General features: G+C 39.3%; 2 protein-coding genes across 2 annotated transcripts in view; one reads left to right on the top strand and one right to left on the bottom strand.

The window, feature by feature from the left end:
- Positions 1-12,278, bottom strand: part of tbc1d12a (TBC1 domain family, member 12a) — a 31,926-nt gene extending 19,648 nt beyond the window's left edge. The window contains exons 1-2 of the mRNA XM_052146038.1: positions 10,871-12,278; positions 101-227 (exon numbers count right to left, since the gene is read on the bottom strand). Of these exons, the coding sequence (XP_052001998.1) occupies positions 101-227; positions 10,871-12,009 (1,266 nt within the window). The 5' untranslated portion in view covers positions 12,010-12,278. The remainder of the gene's footprint in view (positions 1-100; positions 228-10,870) is intronic.
- Positions 12,279-15,434: 3,156 nt separating this feature from the next.
- Positions 15,435-16,772, top strand: LOC127657277 (D(1)-like dopamine receptor). The gene has a single exon (XM_052146003.1). It carries the CDS (start codon positions 15,435-15,437, stop codon positions 16,770-16,772), a length of 1,338 nt encoding a protein of 445 aa, XP_052001963.1.
- The last annotated feature ends 494 nt before the right edge of the window (positions 16,773-17,266 follow it).

The following is a 17,266-nucleotide window of genomic DNA, read 5'->3' as shown; positions in this document are numbered from 1 at the left end:
TGCATTGTGTATGTCAAATAAGGGAGAATCCTAAGTGTGTATTGTTAGTAGTACTCCAGGACAGGATTGAGAAACAATGCTTTAACATCTTCTCTCTTACCTGAGGGATGGTTCTTGAGTCTATGGGAGGATCCTCCCACAGTGGAATTTTCCCAAACAGCTTCCATCCTGGAGCACTCTGGGAAGCTGTGGCACTTGACTCCTTGGGCTTCCAGGAAAACAAACTCCTTTGAAAACAGACAGAGAGGAAAAGGAAGCAATATTTTCATCAATGTGTCGTCCTAATGGTCTGATATACACTGGTGGCCAAAATGGAATAAAATGTACAGATTTTGATGTTTCAGAAAGCTGGCAAAAATTGGTACTTTAATTCACCAAAGATGTTAATTCAACATCACAAAGTATAGTTGAATGGATGTAAAAAACAGCACCATCAGTAATTTTTGATCAAATCTATACCCATTTCCAGCAGCCATCACTCCAACACTTCATCCTTGAGTAATTATGCTAAATTGCTAATTTGGTACTAGAAAATCAAACACAGATGAAAGCTATTTGGTTTGTTAAATGAATCTTAACATTATCTTTGTGTTTGTTTTTGTGTTGCCACAGTATGCAATAGACTGACATGTCTTAAGGTCAATATAAGGTAAAAAATGGCAAAATGAAAAGAAACCGCTTTCTCTAGAAATTCGTCAGTCAATCAATGTTGAGGAATGAAGGCTATAAAATGCTTGAAATTGCCAAAAAACTAAAAAGATTTCATACAAAAGGTGTACACTACAGTCTTCAAAGACAACAGGCTCTAACAAGGACAGAAAGAGATGTGGAAGGCCAGATGTACAACTAAACAAAAGGATAAGTACATCAGAGTCTCTAGTTTGTGAAATAGACGCCTCACATGTCCTCAGCTGACAGCTTCATTAAATTCTACCTGCTCAACACCAGTTTCATGTACAATAGTAAAGAGAAGACTCAGGGGTGCAGGCCTTATGGAAAGAATTGTAAAGAAAAAGCCACTTTTGAAACAGAAAAACAAAAAGAAAAAGGTTAGAGTGGGCAAAGAAACACAGACATTGAACAACAGATAATTGGAAAAGAGTGTTATGGATCTTAATACCATTGAGCTTTTGTGGGATCAGCTAGACCAGTGTTTCCCAACCATTGTGATTGTCTGGTGTGCCATGGAAAATTATCAAATTCTACAAAATAAATAAATGCATGAAAAAAAAAAACTTCTAATTTCAGGGATCCAAACTCCTCACCTTTCTGAGAAATTTGATGTTTTGAAACCATAATCGGTCACTTTTGTGAAGAGCAATGATGAATGTTCAAAAGTGAGTGATATTTATACATGTAAAGGGTCCTTACATGACTCGCGTCAGCGCTGCAGAATACACTGAAGTCTATGAAGTGTTTTTCACATACATGTTTTTGCTTCTTTGAGAGTACTAAGCAACAAGATATATTTAAAAACTGTCCAAATTTGTGAAGAGACATGAATGTCTCATTTCTTTTAATTAAATATTACCTTATCGTTTATGAATATCAGAGACCCCAGTTATTGAACTCATTTAAATTCACCAAGAGGAGCCCAACCATCTGGAAGCAGAGGAATGGCCACTGAACGTGAGGGGTGGATGGTATTTTTTTTCTCTCTCTCTCTCCACTGCTGCTCTGTGTTGGCCTTTCCCTCTCTTTCTTAATATTTTGTTAATTTAGCATGATCGCCATTACGGTGTGTATGTGCCACACTTTTTTGGGGGTTTCCCTCCCCTTGTCCCCTCCCTCATCCAGGTAGACGGGGATGTCCTGCAGGCAGATGGTGCAGAAGGCACGCCCCTCCCCAGGGAAAGAGGGGTGTGGGTGGGGGGGATGTATGTCATGCCGGGGCCTCCTCGGCCTGAGAGAACGAGGGAGGAATGTGACAGGGTGGAGGGCGGGGCCGGGATTCCGCACACCTGGACCCTAATCAGGCTAATCAAACCTCAGAGAGGGATAAAGGCCGACCGAAGTCGGCAGTGCGACAGAGAGAGAGAATTACGGGCAGCTGTCTGACACCTTTGTGTGTTTGTCTTTTTGTTTAAGTTTTATATTAAAATATTATTTATACTTTCAAGCCGGTTCTCGCCTCCTCCTTTCCTTAATCCCTTTACAATGTCTTATTATCATTAAAATATGAAAATTAAAATGATGGATAATAGATTATGATGGAATTTTTAAGACCCTGTCAGTCAAAATTATGGACGATGAGAAAGTCTAACGCAAGCACTGTATGTGACTTTTTTTTTTTTTACACAAACGAATTTCACACATTACAAGGAAACATGCTACTCAGATGGACAGAAAACACGGACAAGTTCTTGAAAAGGAAAAATATTGACGACGGTTAGCCTATGTGGGATAGTGGTGTGCCGTAGAATTTTAGTCGTAAAAAGTGTGCCGTGGCAGAAAAAAGGTTGGGAAACACTGAGCTGGACTGTAAGGTGTGTGAGAAGTGCCCGAAAACACAAACACATCTATGGCAAGTGCTACAGGTAGCGTGGGGTGAAATGTCACCTGAGCATATGGATAAACTGACAGCTAGAATGCCAAGGATCCGCAAAGCTGTCATTGCTGTACGTGGAAGATTTTTTTTATGAGAACTCATTGAAGTACTTTAAGAAGTTCTGAAAATGTTTTCAAATTGTAATAGTAATTTTTCACATTATTAATGTCCTGACTAAACATTGTGATCAGTTGGATGCCACTTTGGTGAATAAAAGTACCAATTTCTTTCCATAAGAGCAAAATCTGTACATTACTCCAAACTTTTGGCCACCAGTGTAGATACAGTAGGTGGGTCCAAAATATACAAACCATTAAACTCATTAAGTTCACACTATGACTATAGGGAGTTAAGACCTTGGACAGTTCAGTAGAGCAGGCCTCAAGCTTTAATGTGCAAGTGTGCTCGTGTTGATAAAGCTCCCCAGCATCCTGTAAATAAAGCCTTGAGTCACAGCAGGTGCCCTTTACACAAACACTCAGATAATGAGCAGCCCCTGCTGTGTAGTTAAATCTCTGAACATGCTTTTTGATGGGACAATCAATCTAATGCGGTCTTAATTACATAATAAAGCCAGTGAGCCAGGTCAATACTGTCCTGTGAGAGAAAGATAGAATGACAGAAAAGAGACAAAGACAGACAGTAGAGGAGAACATCAAGAGGTAGATGGACAGTCGGTCACATCTGACCCTACTCTACCCCATTTACACTATAAGCAGTGGGAGTGTGTTTACACTGAAAAACATGGACGCTAGATGTTGGACACTTTGTCCATGCAACGTTTGTAGCTTTTCCGTATTTTCCGTATTTAGTATGCTTGAAGGCAATGCTAGCCTGACAAAACAATTGTTAATGGGGTCATGAATTGGAAAATCAAACTTACCATGATATCTTGACATAAGATTTCATAGCACTATAAAAACATACTGTAAATGTTAGAACCGAGAACTTCTTCGTTAGTAAAAAAAAAAGGCTTTATTGAAACCAAGGTGCCAAAATGACTTGTTCTCTACTTCCTCCTCACTAACGCATCATTAGTGAGGTATTATATCAGCACAGGCCAGCCTCTGGATAAACAGATCAACGCCTGCTTTACCATCGACACTGCTTAGGCCCGAATACCGGTCTTGCAGTTAGAGTAGAGTGGTGAGATTATTTGAGCAACAGGAGGTGTCATGATAGCCATGAAGATGTCAAGACGTTGTGCAGTGCCAGGTTGTGGGAAACTAGATTTCTTGAATTTGCTTCGCGAGGATTCCAACATTAAGAAAGAGTGTCTGATGTTTATTTTTAATGAAGTTCCGGATCACGTCGGTAAGAATGAGTTTGTTTGCTCGCTTGTTTGTTCAGTTCGAAGCAGGCTTAGCAGAGAGATTTGATCCTAGTGATTTTAAACACTCATGTATTAGTTTTAATGCAAAAGGATCTCTAAGCAGCATATATTTTCTTGTTCTGTTGGCATGATGGCACAATTGCCAAAGATGCACCTAAAGAGTATGGATATCAATATATTTAGACAATCTCTTTCCTTTTTGATGAAAGCATGACTCATTGTAATGAACAACATCTGCATTTGTCACTACACTGAATATTATTATGAAAGAGGATTATATGACAAACGACAGTGTGACAAACACCGGTGAATGTATACTCTATACGTTTACATGTTGACAGTAAGTGTATCCTTTCACAGTTATAAATGAGATAGAACCATGTATTTACACTTTATTTGGTACTGTCATGCATTATTCAGCATTTGTAAAACAAGGAAATGTTTCACCATTGGAAAATGCCCCAACTATGTAACAAGATACACACCGTTGTGTCAGGTCTTGTTTTAAACAACAATAAAAGTAATACCTATTGCACAAATAGACAAGTAAATTACAGTGATTACTTAACATGCTGTCACAGACTGCAGTATTCATGGTATTTGTGGAGGGGGGTAATTTTTTTCAAATTCGGGATCAGACTCTGGCTCAAACAAATGAAATTAATTCCTCCAGTTGTCATTATTTTAATCCAAAGTTTTCAAAACAACCCCAAATGCATGTACAAAGATAGAAAGAAAAAAACACAAAGATTTTTAGAACAAGATCTCAGCTCTGACGGTCCTTTCAATACAAGTGAATGGTGGCTAAAATCTAAAAAGGTCCAAAAGATAAAAGCAGCATAAAAGTAATCCATATGACTCCATTGGTTAAATCCATAACTTCAGAAGCGATATGGTAGGTGAGAAACAGATCAATATTTTAGTCAATTTTTTTTACTCTAAATCTCCACTTTCACATCTGAAAGTCACATATGGTGCTTTTTAGTTTAAGTAAAAGTGGATATTTAGTCAAGTCAAGCTTTATTTATAGAGCACATTTAAAAACAACAGAAGTTGACCCAAAGTGATTTACAGATCAAACAAACAAAATATATAAAAACGGATTTAAAGATTGATTTAAAATTAAATATATAACATAATAAAATAAGTAAAAGCATATACAACATCATGTATTAATCCACTTCAGCCTATTCAATGATCTATTCAAAAGCCACAGAATAAAAATATGTTTTTAATAAATATTAAAAAATAGCTACAGATGAAGCTGATTTAGAGTAAAAAGGACTTAAATAGTGTTTCTCACCCACACCTATAATATCACTTCTGAAGATATGGATTTAAACACTGGAGTCATAAGTTTATGCTGCTTTTATCTTTTTGGACTTTTAGATTTTTGGCCATCATTCACTTGCATTGTGAGGACCTACAAAGCTGCAATATTCTTCTAAAAATCTTCATTTTTCTTCAGAGGAAGAAAGAAATTCATAAACATCTGGGATGGCATGAAGGTGAGTAAATGACAACATTTACATACACATAAGTAAGCGGGTTATTCCAGGGTTTTTGCTGAAAGCGGATTTCTGAAATATCATGTAAACGAAAACGCTGATTTCCTTCCGCTGTTTAAGGGATTAAGAGAAAGCGGTTTAACACACCTAGGTTTCTCCTGGGGAGAAAGTTGGTTATGTGGCCATGTAAACACAAACATAGTGTTCTAACAGATTTTTGATTAGTGTAGCATGGAACAGACCGGATAATAAACATCATATGATGGAGCCCAACAATGACTCAACAAAACATTTCTGAGAGTACAGTGGGAAAAGCACATGTACTATAAACTATACCCATTTATAAACACCACAGTAAAATGTTCACGTATATACGCTTGTACATTGAGGGAATCCTGGAGTTTTATGTAAAGGGAAACCCGACTATTGAAGCGCAATTCTGCTGCAGGTTGTGATAAATAGGTAAGGAAACAGACAGAGAAGTAAGGAAATAAAGTGAAGCAAAAAAGAGTAAAAAATAGTGAAGACTTCCTCAGATACCATATTTGTTGTAATACATTGCCCTGGAGAAAGCTGCCTACTGACCGAGCCACATGTATCCAAAGTTTTCCTGAGCAACCACTGAGCAGCAACATGATGATTTTAATTGCCCGTTTTGTATTTCAGGTCTCGAGACGCCAAGTAAAAACTGCCAAAACTAGCATGTAAGTGTTACTTGGTGTAAAAATGTATTTCAGGCTCAACTTGAATAATTCATTATATCAAAGTAACTAAACTCAGACCATCGATTCATGTCATCTACACACTCAGGAGAGGCACAGTCAATAAAAAAAAATATCATCTCAACTGTGAAGTATAGGCATGTTTTTTGGCAAATTTTACAAATGTAATACCTTAAACATTACATTACCCGCTAAGAATATACACAGATGCGACAGAAAACACTGGAGACCAGAAATTGAAAACAGTTGATTCATGGAACACTTCCGCGTTCAGGAAAAAGGTTGATATGGGAGGAAAGAGTAGACCACTTATCCGCTTATGTATACAAGAACACTGCTTTCTCACAATACACTGCTTTCTAGTGTCCATGTAAACGTAGTCAATGATGAGAGAATTTTCATTTTTGGGTGAACTATCCCTTTAAGTTAATGTGTGAGGGAAAAATTATAAGGAACATGGTATTTATGCAGAAAGGAGAAGCATGTCAGTAAAACAAGGAACTGACGACACAGAGAGGGCAAAAACATCACTGAAAGCTAGAAAAACAAGCCCTCAGACCAGCACAGCACCATGAAGTCCAACTTATAAAAGCTGACATTAAAATTCCTCAGCGTGTGTGTGCAATTTTTCAAGACTAAAAGATAAAGTCTATGAAGTTCTTTGTAAAGACCAAAGCTCCTGGGTAGAGGACACCCTCTGAACTCTGGTATTGCATTACTGCTGCAGAACAGAGCTTTCATCTTGTCACCCAAACAGAACCGAAACTAAGCAAATGCGAGTCAAGTATGTTGGCTGATTAATGCAATTTAGTTCTGATAATGTGTTTCGACTCCCTCCTACCATGTACAGACCATGCAATAAAGCCATTTAAAAGCTGATGTTTGTAATTTCTGTGTCTCTAGCATCAACAAATTGGAATGGGAAAGATAATAGAATAAAAATCAACATTACAACCCTACATCGTTCAGTCAGTTAAAATCAGTCAACAAAAACACACAGAGTTATTAGTGAACTGGTGCGAATTTACCTACATCTATATGAATGCGCAAAAGCCATTCACACATCTGCCCATAGTAAAGTATTAGTTGAGCCAAATGTTGCTGTATCGGGGTGGTTGGGATGTTCAAACAAACAGAGCAATGTTGTGAAAGTGCAAAAGAGCATGTGTTTGCACTTTTCAGGGAAAATCAACCCACAAATGGCTTGCTTAAAAGTTGTATCTGCATATTAATCTGGGATAAAAGTATTTCAACACCACAAAAATTACACACTTCAACTTTAACTGTGATTTCACTTTGATAGAGCAAAGCGACTCATCTCGATCAAACATCTGTAAATATGACATGCCCAAAGGGTGTTCAAAGAAAACAGCAGACCTCAACCCTCCTGTCATGCATGCCTTTGTTTGTATATAACATCTTTCAGCAAAAATTAAGTGAAGAATACAAGAACCACAGGTGAGTGACTGTCAAAGCATTGTCACTCATTACCAGATCATGCGTATAACAGTGTGTGACTTCTGCTCTGAAACAATAGAGAGCTTCCCCCACTCACACCTCAACGTCTGCTACTTCAGCAAAAAGCCTTTTGTTTTTAAAATTGAACAAAAAGAAGTAATTTATAGCAGAGTTCACGCTGCTCTTCTACATAAAATAAAACTGAATGGTGGCTATAGCCTTCAAGCAAGATTTTCATTAAATAACAAATTAAATTAAGGTCTCATCTTCACACGAATCTATAGCAAGAGTTGAAATATAGTGCATGAGGTATATGGACTATTTTAATGACAGTTTCAGGGGACATTCATACCAAATACAGAAACACATACGCCTGAGATGTTTTTCTATGTAAACATGCACTTGATGGACAGTTTTGACCATTACGCTGTTTCTCTGTTTTTTTCAGCATCTCACGCAGGGGCGCCACGTTTTTTAGATGCAGTGAAAGATAAAAAAAAAACGTTAACTGTTAAAATGGGTCTCGAGACACCTACTTTTTTGTTTTATTTGTGGCACTGCATCTAGCTATTTTAAGCACAAAGAAGCGTTCGGCCCCTTACGATGCCTCTTCATATCACTCATTGTATGGAAGAGAGCAGCTCGTGACATGGGCACCATAATAACATTTCCTGGTTTCAAACTCGGAAGTAAAATATAGGTAGGGCTGGACGATATGATGATATATATTGTGGTGACGATATAAAGTGTCAATCGATGAAGATTTTTCTATATCGCGATGTGTAAATGTCCATATGCACGGTGTGGGCTTATCTGTCAGTGGGCAGAATTTCACGTGAGATTGAGAGAATTGAAGAAACATGGGTTTTTCCAACAATTTTTCTGTGGCTTCCCAAGAATATTCAATGACATTCAAAAGCTCTAAATATGCTTCTCATCTGATGCTCGCATATTTATTTCAAATGTATGTGGCACGCACCATCTCTGGAGCTCGCAAATGTGCATGACTCCAGCAGGCTTCTCAATATGTGTGCTCCACAGACAGGAGAGCGCAGAGCCGAATCACTCGTGCTACCAATTATTTTTGACCCAGGAAAACCGCTAATGGAGAAAGCAACTCCACAGAACGGGATGACTACCAAACAAGTCATGAAAATGAAAAGGAGCGCATTATTATTAAAACATATGTGACAAAATCTGAATCTTGTGTTGCATGACGACAATAATCATTCGTAATACAAGGAATCTGTTTTAGCACCTCAAAACGATGCTTGCAAAAGAATAATATGAAAGCCAAAAGATGCACTCCACATTCACTTGGTCTAAAAATTTGTTTGGGTGTTTTATGTACTTATTATTGTCTTTGTTCATCTGTGTGGTTTCGCTTACAAATTCTCAACTACTGTACATAAATAAATAAATGTGAGCAGGAATTCCCAGCATTATGAATGTGGAACTTGCTGGAATTATTTAAATTGTGTGCAATACCAGCGCCAAATGTCCGCCCTGTGGAGTCATGCATACCAACGGACATGGATCTGTTTTTATGGTGGAAAGGAAATACAAAGCGCTACGAGAAACCCTGAAGCTGATCAGACCAGTATAAAATATGATATCCTTTATATCTGAGTTTATATCTGTGCATTACCCTAATGCCATCAGTATTGGTTTTTATATCAGCTCCGGGTGAGTTCAAATGTTCATTTTTAAATCTTAAAATTTTTGTTTATTATTAATTCATAATGTTCATTTAATTTTTTCCAAAAAGAAAAGCATAGTTTGTTGAAGTTAGCTAATTAAGAAACTGTTCTCGGTTAGCTTGTGAATAAACCAAAACATATATTTCATGTACGTGGTTATTTTTAATTTACGAGTAAATGATTACTCGGTTAAAAAAAAAAAAATTTGATTAGAGTACTCAATAACAAAATAACCCTAAAATGCCCATCCCTAATAAAGATCGGTCGATTACAGTAGTTTCTTTCCTTTAGCAGCTGTATTAGAAACCCCCATTGCAGAAATGGTAAATATAGATTTTTTTTATTAATGCTAGGGTAATATAACACATCATTTTAAGTGGTTAGTTCCAGTCCTCAATGCTGATCTGTCAACAGCTGTGCTTTATTCATGATAAAACAGCTCTGACCTCTTTATGGAACTTAAATTTGTATCACTTTGCAGCACCCATAGCTGACAGTTATTCTTTTGCCTAGCAATGTTATGTTTACTCTTTACTGTCTGGGACAATTTCAACTAGCAGAAGGATGGCATTTAATGATTTTAATTTAAAAATGTTATTGAACATTTGTGTACTTAATATTTTTATGGTGTGGTAATCGTTTTATAAAAGCAATGAGGCACTCAAGGCTGTGCCATATTGTGAATATAGTCACGGCTGAAGGGGTTGCAGGCACTCCGCTTCATGCCTAACAATGGCCTTCAGCTGTGACATTATTCACAATATAGCACAACCTCTCATCCCTTATTGCTTAAGTATAATAATAATGGATTATTCTTAGCCATTGCATTAATAAACACATTTCTCCCAATGTCTAGTTGATTAAAACTACCCCTGAATTTGAAAATGTAAGTTATTAACACTCTTTAATTACATACAAAGGAGTATTTGCTCATAGGGATCAAGAAAAAAACTGGTGCATTACACACTGAGGTTCTGCACCACATTACTGCAAAAAAAATAAAAAATAAAAAATAAAAAATATATATATATATATATAAATATATATATAATATATATATATATATATATATATATATATATATATATATATATATATATATATATATATATATATATATATATTAATATACATGTTTGTTTCTTTTGAATAAAAAGGATTTCTTCAGTGAACAGAGAGGACATTTAAAAATATATATATTGTTCCACCTATAACTGCTACATTAAGTTTTTATTGCACTACTGCAAATTATTTTGCACTACATGTTATAGGCTATGCATAGATAATATGGGCCTATAGGGTAGACCAGGGCTAGTTGATACATAGGGAAGTTGTCAAAAGGGCTGTATCTCTAACTACAAGGTTTTGAGCAAAAGTCACATAACAGGCTATTTGATGGCAATTTCCCATTGTGACAATTTACCCTATATACTGTTGCTATAACCCCATTGTCACAAAAGGTCAACATGTGTTCAAACTATAAAGTTTGCAAACAGCACGTTGGAAATGTTTGTGGTTATCCTGCATATGATTGATGAAACTACAAAACCTCTCAATATATAACCAGCAGGTTTGATGGCTGCAATGTAGTGGTCATCTACCTGGTCAGAAACTCAGCGATGCCGTGTCTCTTAGCGGCAACCGTCTGGTGAGATGAGGCCTCGGATTCATCGCCAAGTGTGTCTGGGGCGCTCTGCCGACGTCTGACCTTAAATCTATTCACAGAGCTAAGACTCTCATCCACGGTGCCCTCCGCTCCAAAATACCCATCATCGCCGGGGCTCAGAGGAGTGGCATCACAGCTGAGAGAGACCGTGTGGCCGTGGTGAGTCCGGAGATTCTGGGGTCGAAGTGGAGGGCCCGTCTCGCTATACTCCTCCTCCGGGCTCGGGTCGGTCTCGATGTAATCGCTGGTGTTCTCTGCAAGGGGAGACAAGGACAGCTTGGCACTGAGGTCTGACAAGGTATCTCCCGGATCAGGATCACAGCTTGCCGCCTCCGAGCTCTCCGCGCTGGCACGGCTGATCCTTTCACGTGACCTCTCCGAAGGGAGGACTGTATCACTTTGATGAACAAAGACAGGGCTCTCTGGAGCAGGAAGGCCCCCCAAGGTTCCGAAGGGGACTGAAGACAGGGTGTCATAACTGTTCACAATCAAAAAAACCCCATTCCCCACTTTCACGCCTCGGTCTAAAGCAGCCGTCTTCCTGTTGAATCCTTCTGAAAGAGTGTGTCCATAATCCAAACGCTTTAATTTACTCCGATCGTGATCCATATGCGCATAAGTCGCATCCCCATTAGGCAACTGTGCATTTAAATAACCCTTCACGGGTTTATCCAAGCTCTCCCTCGCACATTCGGAAGTCCCGGTAACCCGATCCGTGTCTGACATTCCGTCTGCCCACACAGCTGCGGTTCCCCCTCCTTCTCCACCATCATCAGGACAGACCACAGCCACCTCCTGATGTTCGGGAAAGCCATTTAATATTCCGTCCCTGCATCCCACCACCAGAGAGAGAGAGTCCGCTATCGAATCAAGCACAATGTGGCTCTCCCTCGTTGAAGCAACGCCCGGGTTTGAAACACTATGCTTTATAACCGGAATGTAAACAGAACTCCCCCCGGATTGTACACACTCAGTGTAAGAAACGCAAAAGTGTGCTTTACGTGTCTCCCAGTTGTCGTTGACATCGATAGACGAAGCGAGACCCTGCTCGTCCAAATCCTCCACTCTTTCCATCTCACTGGAATTATCGGTGGAGCTTCAGAACCGCAGATGAAACCTTGCGGCGGCTGCTACTGCAGCGGCGGCGCCCCGGTTCGGCTGGGCTGTCTGCAAAACAAGATTTCATCTTACATGGTTCAACCCGTGCAGTATACTCATGACATCGTTCACCAATGCCTTTAGCGTTGAGGATGGAGGATAAAGCCACGGGTAGGTATTGATCATGCACATTTTGGTCCACAACCATCGCAATCTCTGCAAGAGGCCATTTTGAATGTGGTGTCGGTGTGTCTCTCCAAGCAAAAGCCTGGAACTGGGATTTCCAGGAGTTACAGCGACACCCGTTGGTCAGCCAGAGAAACCGCAGGACGCTCAAAACTCACACAATGTATGTTATCTATCTATCTATCTATCTATCTATCTATCTATCTATCTATCTATCTATCTGTCTGTCTGTCTGTCTGTCTGTCTGTCTTGTCTGTCTGTCTGTCAGTTCGAAGTGCTTTATTTCTATTTACATGCATAGGTATTTAAGTTCAGGGTATTATCATGCAAACCATGGTCTAAAGCCCAGTATGGGATGGTTGTTCTCGCAGAAAAGAAAATTATCCTATAATTTACTCCCCCTCATCTGAAAGTGAACTTGGAGATTTATGGTAAAGAATGACTGAAATATTGATCTGTTTCTCACTCACACTAATCATGTCGCTTCTGAAGATGCATATTTAACCACAGGAGTCGTATGGATTACTTTTATGCTGCCTTTATTTGCTTTTTGGACCTTCAGATTTCTGGCCACATTCACTTGCATTTTATTGACCTACAGAGCTTAGATATTCTTCTAAAAATATTTGTTTGTGTTCTGCTGAAGAAAAAAAGCCATGGGGATTTATTTAGGAGGGAACTGTCGCTTTAACATGGGTGAAAACACGCAATTCATTCAGTGTATAGGTCAAAATGACCACTAGAGGGCGTCGAGACCCAAGGCTTCTGTGGTAGACTTGTTTAATCATGTAACAGGGATAAATAGAACAGTTAACATCTGCAGCGTTTTAGGTTTTATAACATTCTGATAACTTTATGTTTGGTTGTGGGTGAGGCTATCAAGGTATCAAGATATTGTTTGAGAAACAGTAGTTGACATTTTGTCAGACTGTTGGATTTCCCCTAAATTTACAACAAGATGCAATATGACACTGGTCTATGGTACATTATTATTTCAGTTCCATAAAAGCTTTATTGAAAGCTTTTTGTGTGCTTGTATAAGCTTTCTCTCACAAGGATATATTACACCAGCTTGACCTTTCATATACAACAGCAGTCATCATTTAAAAACGTGTGCTGTGTTATTTCCAAAGTAAAACATGTGAGCCTGGAGGACATTAATTAAACTGGATTATTCTTAGCTATTGCATTAATATTAATAAGCACAATTCCCCAATGTCTATTTGATTAAAACTACCCCTGAATTTGAAAAAATAAATAAAATAATAATATGAATTATTAACATTCATTAATTACATATAAAGGAATATTTGCTCAAAGGGCTCAAGAAAAAAACTGGAGTATTGCACAAGTGATTCTGCACCACATTACTGCAAAAAAAACAAACCTGAATATTTCAATATGCAGTAACTTGTTTTGTCTTTAGAATAAAAAGGATTCCTTCAATGAATAGAGAGGAAATTTCAAACCAATTTTTTTCCAGAGGCTTAGAGATGCAACATGACACATTAAGCCACAGTCCCTATGACAAAGTATTCCTCTGCAGCTTTTCAGACTTGCCAAAACAATATTGTTCCACCTATAACAGCTGCATTAAGGCCCATATTATGCATAGATAATATGGGCCTTTAGGGTAGACCAGGGCTAGTTGATACATAGGGAAGTTGCCAAAAGGGCTGTATCTCTAACTACAAGGTTTTGAGTCAAAAGTGTATAGGCTACTTAACAGGTTTTTTTTTTTTGGCAATGATGACTTTACAGCATATACTGAAGTCGACTTTCAAAAACAAACCTAACCTAAGAAATATTCACTGGAGTGAGAAGTGTGACATGTCTGAATGTAATTTGACATGTCTGAACCACCCTCACTATTTATATACTATTCTATGTGATCAGTTGAATGCCACTTTGGTGAATTAAAGTGCCAATTTCCTTCTAAAACCCCAAAATCTGTACATTATTCAAACTTTTGGCAGCCAGTACACACACACACACACACACACACACACAATATAAAAATAAACAATTTTTAAAGAAATTTCCCGGGTTCAATACAACTTAAGCACAATCGACAGCATTTGTGGCATAATATTGATTTACCACAAAATGAATTTAGACTTGCCCCACCTTTTCTTTAAAAAAGCAAAAAACTGGATACAGTGAGGCACTTACAATGGAAGTGAATGGGGCCAATTCATAAACGTTGTATGGAAGAATGACTTCGTACTTAGTGTTTTAAAAGTATAGCCACAAGACATAAACAACATGCGTGTTAACATGATTTCAGAGTGATAAAATCACTTTTCTAACCTTTTCTGTGTAAAGTTATTGGCAATTTTACAACTTCGTTGTAATGACGGTGTTATGTCAACAAACCCTCAATTTTACGGCAAACAACCCAAACAACTTTACGGCTCAAATAATAGGCTACATATGTTTTAACAGAAGAATGAATGTAAGTGCTTTTTATAAAATTATAAGCTTCACATTTCTGCCTTTAAACACTCCAAAAATTGCCCCTATTCACTTCCACTGTCAGTGCCTCCCTGTAACCTCAATTTTTGCTTATTTTATTTATGTCGATTGAGCTTAATTTGTATTGAACCCAGAATATAGGCAACTGCAGATTACCACTTTTTACAGTGAGGCTTCATTATTATTGGTGTTGTTGTTATTATTGTATGGTTGCACTAGTCACCTGTCACCTGCCAGTTGTTATTTGTCAAAGTGCGTATTGTTTGTATTTATTGGTATTTGTTTATTCATCGATTACAGTTTATATTTGTTCAGTCCGTAACCTGGTGAAACGACACTGTACACAAAAGTACAACATAATGACCGAGAAGGTTAATTGGCAAGTCATACGGAGGAGTCAGAATGAATGCTGGGATGGAAAATAAAGGCTCAGCGGTGTGAACATAAACCAATCACAAAGCAAGGATTTTCCGAGTGAGACGCACCAGCGCGTGAATGTGGGTCATTCAGTGCGCTCAGCACCAGGAACGGACGCACTTTCCAACTTTCATACTTTCCAACATGGAAAATCTGGATACATGAAAAAGCTTCAAGAAGGAATCGTCAGAAACCTCACAGTACCCTAAAACAACATCATGATGAAGTGCGTTTGTGAGCGCACCGGCAGAGCGCGCGAACAACTGGAGAAATCAAATTAACGGATGAATAAACATGTCAAATATTGCGCAAACTTCCTAGAGATGGAGAACGGTACAAACCACACGCAGGACCGCGCGCACGGAGCGCAGGAGAAAGAGGATGGAGACGGGCAGAACAGCGTGCGCGCGCTGCTGGGGTTCGTGCTCTTCCTCCTGATCATCTCCACGCTGCTCGGGAACACGCTAGTGTGCGCCGCCGTGGTCAAATTCAGGCACCTGCGCTCCAAAGTGACCAACTTTTTCGTAATTTCTCTAGCCGTGTCCGATCTCTTCGTGGCTGTCCTGGTGATGCCGTGGGAGGCGATATCCGCGGTGGCGGGCACGTGGCTCTTCGGTCGGTTTTGCGCCATCTGGATCGCCTTTGACATCATGTGCTCCACCGCGTCCATCCTTAACCTGTGCATCATCAGCGTGGACCGGTACTGGGCCATCGCGAGCCCGTTCCGGTACGAGCGCAAGATGACCCACCGGGTGGCTTTTATGATGATCGGGGTGGCATGGACCCTTTCCATCCTCATCTCCTTCATCCCGGTTCAGCTCAACTGGCACATGGCAGGGGATGAGGAGGAGGGAGCAGCGCGCAACGGCACCAACTACACCGACAACTGCAAAGCCAACCTGAACAGGACGTATGCAATCTCCTCTTCCCTGATAAGCTTCTATATTCCCGTTATCATCATGATCGCCACTTACACGAGGATATTCCGTATTGCGCAAACACAGATCCGCAGGATCTCTTCTTTGGAGAGGGCAGTGGAGCAGGCGCAAAACCACCACCAGTCCAACGATTGCGCACACGAGAACTCTCTTAAAACCACCTTCAAGAAAGAGACCAAAGTTTTAAAAACACTCTCCATCATCATGGGAGTATTTGTGTTTTGCTGGCTGCCGTTTTTCGTGCTCAACTGTATGGTGCCCTTCTGTCAGTGCGTCAGTGACACTACCTTCACCATCTTTGTGTGGTTCGGATGGGCCAATTCCTCCCTCAATCCCGTAATTTACGCGTTTAACGCAGACTTCAGGAAGGCCTTCTCTTCTATTTTGGGTTGTAATAAAATTTTCCCCAGCACCATGGTGGAAACGGTGAATTTTAGTAACGAATTGGTGTCATATCACCACGACACGACGCTTCAGAAGGAAGCGCAGCCGCTGGCCGTTCAGCTGCAGCATACAGTGTCGAACCCTCGAGAGGAGCCGAGCCTCCCCTATGATAAGGATTCGGTCACTTCTAACGTGTCCCGGAATCATAAAAACATGCTTTTGCCCAACCTCGGGCATTTTGAGTGCGACGGGGAGATTTCCCTGGACACTATCACACCGTTTACCTCAACGGGACTTACAGAGTGCGAGGGCATCCCCGGTCAAATCATTAATGAATGACATGCTTAACAGACTCAAACACATATTCAGCTTTAGATTTCACATTCATAATCCATTCAGGTTAAGGTTACTCATTCTGGGTCCCACAGCATGTCCATAAAAGGGCATTTATCTTTTGAATTCTTTATTAATATAATTTTGATAAGTTTCGCAGCAAATATCGGCATTCAAAGATTACACGAGAGGTCACGTAATACGATATGATATACTTGTTGAATATGATATGTTAAACTGCAGGACAAACGGATTGTTCTCCCAGAGTTTCTTTAGAAGGATTTATGTCTCAACTCCTCCCTGATTCTAACCTACTTTAATACAGGATTTTATAATGTGATCCTGGACTAATAGGTAGGTACAGTGTTTCTCATATTAAAATGCAGACTGCAAACAAGAATTTGAGTTTTAGGACACTGGCAGCTGAAATATTATCTTTAGCCCCCTGTTATGCAAAAATGGATCAGGTTGTAGTAACATTGCATGGAGTTGGTTTTATT

The sequence above is a fragment of the Xyrauchen texanus genome, chromosome 16 (genome assembly GCF_025860055.1).
Source record: "Xyrauchen texanus isolate HMW12.3.18 chromosome 16, RBS_HiC_50CHRs, whole genome shotgun sequence".
Classification (NCBI taxonomy): domain Eukaryota; kingdom Metazoa; phylum Chordata; class Actinopteri; order Cypriniformes; family Catostomidae; genus Xyrauchen; species Xyrauchen texanus.
Note: the sequence above shows the minus strand (reverse complement) of the source record. Positions and strands in the feature narration are given on the sequence as shown.